The sequence below is a fragment of the Pteropus medius genome, unplaced genomic scaffold (genome assembly GCF_902729225.1).
Source record: "Pteropus medius unplaced genomic scaffold, Ma_sr-lr_union100, whole genome shotgun sequence".
In the NCBI taxonomy this organism is placed as follows: domain Eukaryota; kingdom Metazoa; phylum Chordata; class Mammalia; order Chiroptera; family Pteropodidae; genus Pteropus; species Pteropus medius.
In genome coordinates this window covers 29154380-29168156 of record NW_024355205.1, presented here as the reverse complement: position 1 = coordinate 29168156, position 13777 = coordinate 29154380, and the positions used below count along the sequence as shown (strand labels likewise).

The following is a 13777-nucleotide window of genomic DNA, read 5'->3' as shown; positions in this document are numbered from 1 at the left end:
GGTGTTTTGAGTAAAGTTTTTCTTGTGAAGTAAAGCAACTGTCTCTTCCTCTAGACTTTGTCATATTATATGTGAAATGCTGTATCTATTTTGCATATGGCTTAAAAATTAAACCATCACATGGAAGAAGATAAAACCAAGACACATGCAGAGAAACAGAGCCTGGACTATCTTTTTCCTGGACTTTAGTAAATGTGAGCCAATTTGTTTCTTATTACTTAAATCATTTTGAATTATAATCTCTGTTATTTGTAGCTAATGTTTTCCTAAATGAGATATACATATAAAACCTGAAACAATCTTCCTCTCCAATAAAGGCCCCTTAATATAATGTTAAAAGTCATTTGTAGCCCCCTTCTGCCCAATCCCAGTCCTTCTTCCCACTACTGTAAACATATATTTACTCTACCAACATGCACTCCATCAATGCTGCCTACTTCAATTTTCTTGAATAAATCGTGTAGAGCTGAGCTTTTATACAGTCTAGTATTTCTAGAAAGAATGCCATATCTTTGCCCCTTCAAAATCCAAGGAAATATTTTCTCTTCTCTCACTTCTTTTAAGTAAACTCCATGATCAACAGAGTGGATTGCTCCTTACATAATGCTATCATTACATATGCTTATAGCTTTGCTAATTAAAAAGTTACTACTTTTAATATTTAATTTAAAGTATTATTGTTTAATCAGTACTGTTTTGTTTGTTTTCCTTTGTTATATCCTCACTGAACACAGAAGAATCTTATCTAACAAAATCTAGCATGTAGTAAATGCTCAATAAAAGTTAATTTAATAAATGAATGAAATGAAACTAGAATGACAGTCTTCAGGATTTTTATGTCAATGACATCAAATATGTGTTCATTTTTGCTGGTTGAGCTCTATTTAGATCAATTAATTGTTATCAATGTCATAATCCTCTGGTCATCATTATCATCAAAAAAAGATTTAGCACCATCTCAATGGCACATTATTGCAACTGCAGTACCCGAAGAAGAAGTAAGAGAACTCGAAAACAAATTCGCATTTCTCTATCACACAAAGGCAAAAAAATGACTTCACCGAAAGCTAACCTCATAGGGCCAGAGTAAGTGCATCTGGGAAAGAAACAATAGCAAGGGCATAATTACTAGAATAAACCATGACACTTTCACATCCAAGACATAATGGAGCAAGAGGGGTGAAAAATATGAGCTGTGATGCTCAGATGGTCGAGATGCTATGGTTCATTCTTTTCTTTAATTACCTAACTTTAAGGGCTATATAGACACTATAATCCTTTAAAATTTCTTTCTTTTACCTTTTGTGGCTGTTTGAATTAAAGTCTGATATAATTGAATTGTAAATTACCAAGAAGCAAAATTATTTAGAGATAGTTTCAGAGAAGAAATGATGTCACATGTAAATCCTCATATTACCATATTTTAGGAGAAATTATTTATCATTAGAAACAGATAAAGCTGGCAAGAGGCCATTTTCATATTTCACATAAGGATCATTATTATGGTCACAGGGTCATAATTTTGGATATTCTAGATCCTGAGTTACATTCTTCTATATGTGTTACAATGTCTGAGAAGGGTTATATGGTACTTGGCTTATTTTACAGAATGTTGTATATAAAAGAAGTTAGCCATTCCCCTCAACGCACTCTTTTGAGATGGACCAATGTCTTCTTTGCCAGAGAAACATATTTTTATATATTCTCAGAGTTACTCTCAAATACAATAGGACTATTCATTTAAAGTCGTGGATTTCTATCAGCATATGTGTCAACTAATAGACTTCAGTTTTTGGTCTCTGCTCTTAAAATTTTTATAAGTAATCTTAATAATGATTAGATGACTTAAATAAAAGTGCAGATTTCATTCAGTGGGTGGATTTGACAAGATGCGATTTAATGTCCTTTTCAACTTTAAGATATCAAGATTCTGATAGGAAATTATAGACTGTGACAGCTGGAAAGGACATTAGTGATCTTCTCATCTAAACTCATTATCTCATAAGATACCCAGAGGCAGAGTGACTTGTCCAGATTCATGCAGCGAATTAATGGAATCAAGCTTATCAGAAATAATTGCTATTTTTATTTATTTATCACTCAATATGTGGCAAGCAATCTTATATATGTCGTATCATCAATCAGTAAAACAACCTCATGAGGTCAGTAATCTTCTAATTTTCATTTTAAAAATTAAGAAGTCAAGGCATCAAAATTTAAGGGAAATGTTAAAGGTTATAGTTTGTTATTGTAGAACTTGGCTTAGAATCCTGGCAGTCTGACTCTAGAATTTTTGTATTTAATTGCTCATTTATTATAATACAATTATTATATTTAATGATAGGTGAATCCATAGCGAATAGGGATATTTACTCTCTGGTGGTTAGGAGGTACCACTGCAGCTGTAATCATTTGTATTCTTTGAGACCAAGATAGACCAGAGAATTGTTTAACCTGTTAGTAGCAAAGTATCCATCACCATAAGCAATCACATAGCTATTTTTACCTATGTCTTAAGAATACTAGGAGATAGACCTCATAATTATCATTATTCAAGTGCCTACAAAGCTAATAACTTAGTTTTTAGTAGATTGCACAAAAACAATTGCAAGGTGAGCAGTTGTCCTAGCCTATGTCATTCCATTGTAATAAGGCAGGTAACTCCCCTCTATAAATCCAGCACCAGCCAAAATCTGTATTTACTCATTGATTCGAAATCATATACTGAAACATCTATTAACTCAGCACTCAATTAACTAGAATGTACAAGTTAATGCCCTGACGCAAAGAAAAAAGTACTCGTAGAGTGGCCTTATTCACAAATGATGGACCTAATGTCATCTGACATTTGGTGATTTAGAACTGCACAGGTATTCACTAATTTACTACATATTTTGAGGTTAATAAGAAGGCTTTCTGCTGGAGACAACTGTGTGAAAGCTAGGCGATGTCCTGCTTTCGCCATTCAGAATTTGTCAACTCTGTGCTGACAACAAAAAGTCGTGCCTTCTTTTATAGTAAAAGCTTTTTAAAACATGCCTATACACAATCAAGCACTAATTTAACATAATTGACTCAGCTTGTGCTATGCTAATAAGTGGCTTCTTCGATAATTTTGTTCTTATTTCACAAAGAGGTAGCTAAAAGGTTGGCATGGTTATTTTTTCTTTAAGCTCCGAATCCTTGTCAATTCTTAGAAATCTTAGGTATGTCAAGATTTCAGAGCTATATCTCTTCAGATAGTTAACTATAATTTCAATACATTTTTCTTTAACACTTTTCATTCATTAATTTTTAAAAACACATTTATGGAGCTGTTATTATGTGCCAGCCAGCCACTGTGCTCAATACAGCTGGCTAATACAAAAGTGAGGAAGATACACATACTTCTTGCCTTTACAAAGCTCACAGTGTAATGGCAAAGGCACGATGAAGAAACAAATAAAACTATTATAAACAAATAGGTTCTATGAAAGAAAAAAAATATAGATCCTGAGAATGGAATCTGTTTTCAAATGGGGTGATGAAGGAAAGCCACTATAAGAGGTACCTCTTAAACCGAAGCTCAAAAGATGGGGAGAACAGCTGTGGGTAGAATAGATGAGGGCAGTGAAGAGATGAAACAGACAGCTGCATGCATAAAGTTCTGAGGCGAGGAATGGCTTTACATGCTCAAAGAGCTGTGTAGAGTCCTGAGAGATGGAGCCAACTGGATAGAGAGAAATGACAAGATTTGGAGTTAGAAAAATTGGTAGCAGCCAGGTCTTGCAAGGCGTTGTAGGCCACGCTAAGGGGAATGGATCTTCTTCTAAGGGTAATGAGAATCCATTTAATATATATAAACAAGAAAGTCATAAGCTACAGTGGAAGTCTCTGTGCAATAATCAATACAAATATGCATAAAAATTAAATGGGTTGTTGCAGAGTTCATGTGGAGGGCATAATAGGATCTTTAATCACACAAGAGGCCATTCGAAATTATAAATAACTTGCATGTGTTATAAACACAAGTTGAGTGTACAAGTTCTCAAGCTGAATGTATTCAGATGAGTCCTTTTAAATATACAATATCCCCAGGTCATCATATATCAAGGAAGAGTTTGTATGAGAGTTGTTCCAAGTTCCTGAATATTCTTGGTTTTCTTCAGACCTAAGAAAAAGATTCCGGAATACAATGCTTAGAATAAACTTCTGTCATTTCACTCTCATGAGCTGAACTAAGTAAATCATAGAATGTGTTACAGAAATCATTCTGGTATATCTTCTGCTTTGAGTGTGAAACTACGCTAAGTATCACATGTTAATATGATAAATGTAGGAGTTGATCATCATCTTGCAGACCAAAAATAAAACACTGAATAAACAAAAATAAAAAGCATATCTAAAACACGTTTGTTACAGAAGCAAATTACCAATTTTTGAGAAGTATAAATGGAAGTAAACAAACTACTTGGTATAAAATATGTCATAATAAAGAATATTTCAAAATTCATTGGTAATTCAGAGGAAGAAGTAATGACTTCTAAATAGGAAGATCAGGAAAAAGCTTTATAAAGAAGCAACATTCAAAGTTTGCCTTCCATAAGATGAAGGAAACAAAATGTTATGCAAAAGGAAAGATGTTTATAGAGCAATGGCCACATTCAGTATTTTGGATGAACAGTGAGAAGGAATTTTATTGTATAGTCTTTCTCTCTTATTCAATTGGGCAGAACAAGATCTGAGAAGAATGAGGGTGGGCTCAATCGGATTGAATTCTAACTAAAACTGTTTCGACCATTTTATCACATTCTGCCAAGATGGTATCTCTCAAAACTCCAATGCTGAATATTAATCAATATTCAATTGGCTGTTTCCACAGGCATTTATTATTGTCTATTTACCAATATGGAGAGTCCTAGCGACTAAGGAACAACAAGAAAAAAAATTAGCTTGGGTGACAAGTAGGGACTCATATTTGACAAACCCTGCCCTGATGAGTCACCTTTGGGACTAACATGAAAGCCATTTTAAAGATTCAAAATGGACTGGCTTCTTTGTTCATAAGATGCCACCTTCATATATAACTAAACAAAGTGCTAATGAGATGTTAACCTTCAAATTAGCTTAAGCCATGAGGTAGAAAGGAGTCTTGAGATGAAGCCAACACCCAGTTTCTGAGTATATAATCTCCCGAGCAAAGAACTTAATCTTCAGATCCAGCATGTTGAGCCTTTACAACCAACTTCAATCAAAGGTTTTAACAATATGGCCCAGAGCCACTGCCACTCATTCAGGAGCTCCTACAATGTCCCACCACTCTCTGCCATTGTACATGAGTCTAATCCTATAAGCTTTGAAAATGGATTTTTTTTACCCAGCAGCTGCCATGGCAGGACCTGGCTCTTGGACAAATTTCAAGAAACCTTCAGTGAAACCACCAGCAGCAAAGTACCCAGCTGTGAACAGGAACAGTGCACAGAGGCTAGCAGTGTACGAAGTGCCTGCCTGCACAAAGTTGTCCAGACAACTTGCTCTCCTTCCAGGACGCGTGAAAGAACAACATGCCAATCAGGAGATTCTTCGGCAGTGTGGAAATGCGTTTCTCAGCCTTGCCAATCGAGGAGCAGCCAGCAAAAGGGTTTTGCGATCCAGAGCTGTCAACCTGTGAGCTACGTGGTAAAGTGTTGTCCGCCCATGACTTATGTGTCTAAGAGTTGCCAAACTCTGGAGTGTGAATCCAGCCAGTGCCAAACTCGGAGCCCTGAGTCCAATTCCTGCAGACCTCTGGTCTCTGTTACATCAGGAACACAACTCCTGGAGTCTTCTAATAGTTATGAGCCAACTTGCTGTGTTACTGGTGGTTTACAATTGTCTAGTAAGTGAAGAACGCACAGAATGTGTAGGAGAGAGAATATATTGTACTTTGGATAAATTGATTCCTGAGATATTTAGAAACCTTTATTTCTCTAAAAACTTACCATTGTGCATGTGTTTGTAAGTGAATGAATGTGTCTTCTACTGTCTCCAAAGGGAAGATTTTTTTTTTTTCTCTTTTGGGCCTTTCTGGTGCTAAGTTGGGATTGGAAAACATGTTAACTACTTTAGGTCACTAGGACACTATTTACTACAGGTCAATAAAGGTTTCAACCGGGGACTAACATGAGTACTTAAAAAGTCAACATTACACTTTGACTCCCAGTCATTATCTATGGAAACACAACATTAGATTTAAGTATAGTGTTTAATCTAAGTCTAATATAATAAATAATATAATAGTAAGCATAATGTACTACTGACATCAGAAATCCACTTAACATTGGATTGAATTTATAGGACTAGATGGGTTTAAAGAGATGGAAGCCCTTCTAGTCCTATGAATTCTGTTGGTTCAACTCTATCAGAGGTCACCCATGTAGTTAATACATCCGAACCACAGCTTCAATCTGTGTCTATTCACTGTGCATTCACTATTTTATCTGCTGTGTCACAACACTTTTCTAATTAACTATGAGATTGACTCTACTGCTCAAAAAAGTGAAAGAGAATTTTGAATTTCACCTTGATAGACTTCATAGCCACATAGTGGCCAGAGACCTTTGAATATGATGAGTTCGAGTTTAGCGTATTCACTACATTTTTGCTATTCTTCTTCCTTTTACTACTTCTTAAGTGGTTTTTGAGTCGGGAAATGTTCTTTGCATTAAATAAATGTAATTCACTTAAAATTACAAATTTAATTGTCATGCTATTTTATTTTTTGTCAATGCTTTCGTGAGTTTTACATGAGAGTTTTTTTTTTCACCAGATGACAATAGTATAAATATTTAGAGAGAAAAAGGAAAACATGTTCCCTTACTATTGTTTGAATAGTATGAACCAGAATAAAAGAACATATTGTGACAGAAGCAAAAGATGGGGAGCACAATCACTATGAAGATTATAAAAGCATGGAGAGAAAATGCGTGAAGGTTCATCGATTTTGTTTAGTATCACTGGGCTATTGTGAGGCTGTGGGTGTGCCCTTAAATGGACTTCTCATTATTCAGGACCACATGATGTCATAGTTAAGAGCCTGAATTCTGAAACCAGATTTCCTAGGGTCTGAATCTTAGCTGTGCTGAGTGAAGCCTATTTGAATCCCAACTGTGTGACTATGTGCAAGTTATATAATCACTCTCCACCTCAGTTTCCTCAACTTCAAAATTGAAATGGTAATGATAAGACTACTGTGAGACTTAATAGGTTAATAATTTGATGCTCAGCAATGGCCTGATATATAGGCAGTGCTCAGTAAGATTTAGCATCATGATTAGCTAGCTCAAAGACTCAAGATGAAGGGCAGAGTTGGGGATTTATAGATAAACTCAGAAATCTATGACACATTAGTCATCCAAAAAAATGAGAGATTAGCTGTTTTGGATCTTGAAAGTTACAAGTAGCACCTTCTACTATGGAAGATTCTTAAGAAACACATGCCATGCTTTGCTGTAGTGGGCTGACAAGTATCTCTGAGTCTGTGACAAAGCCAATGTTGATTTACCTGTCAGCTTTGTAGGTGGGTGAGATGCAGGTCATCCCAAAGAAGAATATTTAAACCTAAAATCTATAAACTGCTACTTACACAGGTGATTCTATGGAGGCGTGAAGTTGCGAGACAGCTGAGGCCGGTCTGGAAAAGGCAGAATGAACGCTGTTTGATTTCGTCAATTGTGGTAGAGCATATGGCAGCCACAACAGCAGAGCATCCCCGCAGCAAGACGATGACATAAAGCTGCCGGCCATAAGAGCGATGGCAGCAACACAGCACTGGCAAAGGTGAGGAGAACCTTATCTGTGTGGCAGCTTCTCAAGATTCCAGTCACAGCCAATCATGCAAACATCGATAGAATTCATTCACAGTAAGAGCTGTGACTAATACAACTCAAATAGGAGTCTGGCAAGGGTTCAACTCATTTAAGCCACAGTTTCTGAAGACAAGTGGGAAAATACAGCCATTTGATTTGCCTTCCAAGTATATATTCCTTCACTGGGTGTTTGGAAGACAGGATATTGGTAAAATGTGTCGTGTGCATGTGTGTGTGTGTGTGTAAAGGGGGAGTGTGGAGTTAAACAAAGTTTTCACGTAATAAGCCACATTGTTCATCATTCTAAACCTTAACTCGTTCTTTACAGGCTGAGCGTAATCACTCCCTTAAGGAGAAGTTGGCTGAAGAAGGGGCAGTATGTAGTCTAACCCAACATGGAGCACATTGAAGCTCTTTATGTATGGACTAAGATACTCAGATACTAATGGAACAGAGAGTAGTGTAGTGGTGTGGAGTTATAAAGAGGTGCATGGTAGGCAATTGAGTGTGGTGGGAAGAGAATTGACCTTGGATTACAACTGGACTTTGTTCAAATCCAAATTCTGCCGTTTACTAGTTGTGTGCTCTAGGATGAGTTTACCTTTCCGAGACTCCATTCCTTCAATGTAAAATGGAAATAATGCCTAATTCACTGGATGATTGTGATGACTAAATGGCATCACGCCTATTAGATGCTTAGTGGAGTGTTTGTATCAACATGTGCAAGACATCATTTGACACTTTATGATATTTGCTTCTTGAGTCTCAACGTCAGTTTATTCTTATGATTTCTCTATATTATATTTAAATATTAGGACAGAGACCAAGAAATCCTTCCATTATTGGTGCAAAGAACGTAAGCAGTATGGGACATGACCCAGGTAGTCCAGGCAGTCTTCTTAAAAACTGTAGAAACGACTCAGTGGGTATATGTTACAGAACATTCTTTATAGATCAAGAAATTACTTCCTGCCTGAACAGAAAGGTTCTGGGAGGATTTGTGCATTGACATTACTGACTTTAAGCTACCAAGACATGGGTAGCTTACAGCATGCTTTACTCCTAGAAGCCAAGGGAAGTAAATTTTAAGAACATATTTTTTTGCTTATGCAGTACTGTGCCAAGAACCATAAAATAGCTCTTATTAATTTGTTCTAATTATTCATTGAACACTATGTATGTACTTCATCATTTTATATCAGAACTATAGCTTTAATAAGCAACAAAATATATCCTAAGCCTATAGGTGCAAATAGAGTAAACGTCTAAAGACTAACTAAAAGTTTAAATTACAGAAATACCTTTTCGTGGTTGCATAGTACTAGTCATTCGCCTGACATTTTGTATAACTTTCCCTGGCTTTATGGAAATAAATTCACTAAAAGGATTCAAAGAAAGTTGTTCCTTGGAGCCCAGAGGCAAAACCAATGTGGTTGCATCCAGACACAAGAACAAAGAAATCTCAAAGGCATATACTGGAAATGGTTAAGTCTTTTGCTAGTCTTCCATTATTTAATGCGGTATTGCTTCAAGTACAGGGCCAATGCCTCCACAGGAGTTCAGTAACTACTAATTGATGAAGGTAAAGAGAAAGAAAGTCAAAAATCAAAGAAAAGTCTAAGAAAAAGACTTCCCTTAACAGTAGACTGTGTTGTCACTATCGCTTCATGAGCAGTGGCATGCTGCTTATTTAAATCAAATATGCAGATAGTAATGCCTGGATTAAAATGCCCTCTTTTACCATAAACCCTGTCAATCTTTATAGTAGGGTTATTTACTTGTTTTTGTTTCCCCTTGGGATAAGCTACATTCACTCTGATGCTCTCTATGTTAGGAAACTGATGTAATGCTTGTCGAAATTCTCAAGAACGAAGTATCTTCCTCTAGACTTCATATTTTCTTAAATTAAACTACAGGAGTAAAAAGGCAAAAGAAAGAAATTTAAAATTTTAGCTACATTGATCTTAACAAGCACTCTAATGTATTTATTAAATGATTAGATTTAATGTAAATCACAGTAAAACTTGTCATGATCATGGGTGTACTTACCAGATTAAAGTTAGAACGTCTATTACTACTGAGAGAAATAGTTCCCAGAATTCTGTCTCAGGGGACAGAAATAAGCATCAGAGTAGTTCTTTCATTTTTAAGTCTACATGTTCAGCACGTGGCTTAAAGTGGGTCTACTTCCAGTTTCTTATTTCCTGGGGCTCAGCTGATGGTGGCTTGGTCCCCAGGAGTCTGGCTTATTTTCCTGCAGTGAATGGCTAGAGTAATCAAAGCACTGATCTTGACATGGTACTAGAGGGCCAGTGCTCTGGGCCCTAAGGCTACAAATGAAATGCCAAGAAATCAAAAAACAATATGCAACCCCCTGGCCCACTAAGCTTTCCTCTGGAGGACAAATATCATCTGAAGCTGTGTTTTGTTCTGAAAGATGTCAATCAGAGGTGAGTAGCTCCTATACTTCTATCAGGAAGCTGAGTGAAATGCCGATGGCCTAAATCTTTGGGGCAAAGATCGATTGACCAGTTTTTGCATGGGTTCTTCTTATGCTCCCTTATTTTTATTGCAGTTACAGTTTCATAGAATTATAATTACTTCAAAATGTGTAAGAGATCATGGAGCTTTGCTCACACAGTTGAGCAAATATACCTACTGGGGTTGTGTGATTTACTCAAGTAGAGCTGCAGCTAGAACTCAAGTCTAGTGAGTCTCATTTCCGTGCCCCATTGATTATACCTCAAAGTGTACCTCATGAGAAGTATATTAAAAACATTTAAATATATTAAGCACAACAATTTTTAATGAGCCCTAGATGTACATTTAAAGGCCACACATAGCACATTATAACATTGGATCATAAATGTGGCTTAATTTAAATTAATACACCAACTGTAGTCAACGTTAATCTATCTGCAGAATTTCCACCATCTTTTAATGAAGGTTGGAATATTGTTTTTTTAAATACATGGTTTGTTGAATGTTGAATATGACTGTAGGTCCCTTGTTTTAGAGATTCAGTGGATACTTGTCTGCGGCTGTAAGTAGGTATGTTCCTTGACATTTAAACTGATGCAGGACAGAGCCAATTTCCCCAAGTGTAGGGGAGAATAAGCCCTGCACCGAGAGAAGAAGAGGGTCCTTTGGTGGAGAGAGTAGAAAGAATTCAACACACACGCCAAAAAAGGAAAGTTTATTAGAAATGGGGTAACACTCCACAGACAGAGTGTGGTCTCCTCTCAGAGGCAGAGAGGGACCAAGAGAGATGTGGAAAGACAGTGAGCAGGGGACAGTGAGAGGGACAGTGTAAAGGCACTGAGAGAGACTCTGAGTATTCAGGAAATTCAGTTTATATGTCATTCTTTAGTTCCTGTGAGTTATAGTTTAAAAGACTTTGTTTACCCATTTCCTTTGATATGGACACACAGTGAGGAAGGGGAATAGTATATAGCATGAAAAGGTAAGAATAGGTAGAATGAAAGGCCTGCTGGCAGTTCTCAGCCTTTAATCCATGGGTTCCCCATGGTTTTAGCCATAGGGAATGACTCTTGGTGCTTGTTTCCCCTTCACAGGTATGAGAAATGAGTTGTTTGAAATACCTTTAGAAATCTTCCTTTGTTCTGAGAGTGTCCTCCTGGCCTGGCTGCAGGTAGATCAGCACATTGTAGTCTCTGAATGTAGCTTGATTAACATTTTTAATTCTTGCCTCCTCCCTACATTAAAACCACTGACTTCTGTATATCATCATTATTGAAATAGTGAGTCAGAATAGTCTGCACTGGATGCCAATACTCATCACTAAAAACTATGGGAAGCCACAGCACAAAAGGAGAAATAGTGCTAAATGTGGGTACTTTGTTTAGAATCTACATTGTCATCTTATCTTTCAGTAATTGTTCAGCTAAGAGCTATAGCTGTCATTCCCTCAGAGGTTACTGTTGTTTCTACCATCTTGTTCAGTAACTCTTTCCTGCACGGGAACTTCAGAAGTGCCCTCTGCTTAGCCATTAGAGGTCATGACAGAACCCAGTTCTTGAAGCACCGCTAAGAAACCAGAAAGAAACCACCAACTGCCAACTAACATACTTGTACCCCAACCCTGTGAATCACTCCCTGTACCTCTCTGCTTGTGGTGTGTCCAGAACCTGCCACACAATCATCGTCTACCTTTTTCTTTCCAAGTCTTTATTTCTACCACCCAGCGACCTGCACTCAAAACTTTGGGCTACATGGGCAGTAATTGCTGTTCCGGCATTCACAGGTCTCATAGTCATCCTTCTCTGGGAAGTCTTCTTTGGCTAGTCCACTTCGGGTCTTGGCAGCTGCTGACCCCTGGTGGAGCGCTTTTGTTAACAAACAAGCTACATATTCAACCCCTTTTGCTGGAGTTCCATCTTATATCTTGATGTATTTTGAATAATCTTTTATAGTTTGCAATTCCTAAATGAAGTACCTAAACATTTCTCCCTAGCCAAGTTGGAAGAGGTGGACAGTCTTTTAGAAGACTGCATGATATGGCTATCTTGTTTGAAAGCAAATTCTAGCATACTCATATATTGCTTCACTATTCAGACGCTAACTGTTTACTAAATAACCCGTGGCTCACATTCGTTCTTTTTCTCTGTCAGTTTTTTTTTCCTTTAATGACCGTTAAGCCTTCGAGATGTGTTTTCAACATGGCATCAAGTTGTTTTCTTTATCTTCTAATAACTTTGATTAATCTCTACTAGTGACTGTTGTATAAATAAACACATTCACCATGATTATTTCAATACTATTATGATTTTTGCATTTATAATAAAATTTGTTTCATTAAATGATTTTTTAAATGAGTAGAGTTAGTTACAACATTGTGGAGCCACAATTTCAACTACAGAACAGAAATCTTTGGAAAGGGACCATGAGAATCATGAAAGGTCTGAGATTTTACCCTGTTTGCAAGCTAACAAGTTAACCCGTCACCGCTTCAAAGATGCCGCAGGAAACATGAGACAAGTAGGTAAGAGATAAAGGCTTTAGTATTCCTGGGAAGCCACAGTATTAGCCTTTGCACCAATTGCCTGAACCTCAATTCCCACAGAACAACTGGAAGAGGGCCAGATGACACCTGAATATGCAGTGAGTTGTTTTATAGGAATTAGGAAGTCTGGGTCGTGGACATGGTAATGGATAGCAAACATGTCTGCCATTTGCCCCAGACAGAAATACTATATCTATTTGCCAAAGCTCTTTGCTATACAAACATGCTTGAAAAGGTAATTCAGAACAGAAGGAACCAATGACTCTGCTCCCAAGACATACAGAAATGCAAGAGACCTATAGAGACATTTTTTCCCCAAATACTGATGCTCGTGTCTATACTGAACTGCTTTTGATGAGTTTTCCTGTGGGTATGCCACTGCACTGGCTACTTGGATTAGTATGACTAATAGAGGTTGCAAGCAAATCTATTCAATATGTCTCACTCAGCATTTAAGCTAGGTTATTATTAATAGGTCTCCAAGCAGCAATCAATGAGTAAAAGCTGTCTCTCTTTGTCAAAGGCTCCAATCAGAAAAATCATCAGTCACAGAGATTTGTAGCTCAAAAAGCCCCAAAGGTACTAGCATTTCTCTACAAATAGCTCTTTACAATCAAGAGAATCCCCTTTGGATTTTATGGAATGGAGAAGTACAGGCCTATAACATTTGCAACAACAAAAGTACATCGAATTGGCCCCAAAGGCCTATCCTACAGGGTCATATTATCTTCTCTTCCCTACTGTGATACATTCTAAAATCTTATTACGTGAATCCAAGTATTCCTCTATCTCCCGCTGGACTGGGTAAAATGGTGGCTTGGGTACACATATGGAAAAGAGCTATAGAAGTTTGAATCCTTCTTCCCTCAGAAGTTCCCCAGCATGTTCAAAAGAGTTCATATGGTCTCAGTCTTTCATGGGGGTGGGG

General features: G+C 37.2%; 1 protein-coding gene across 1 annotated transcript; it reads left to right on the top strand.

Moving 5' to 3' along the window:
• Nucleotides 1-5247: 5247 nt before the first annotated feature.
• Nucleotides 5248-5865, top strand: KRTAP27-1 (keratin associated protein 27-1). Its single transcript, XM_039857413.1, has one exon. The coding sequence runs from the start codon at nucleotides 5248-5250 to the stop codon at nucleotides 5863-5865; it is 618 nt and encodes a 205-aa protein (XP_039713347.1).
• Nucleotides 5866-13777: the final 7912 nt, after the last annotated feature.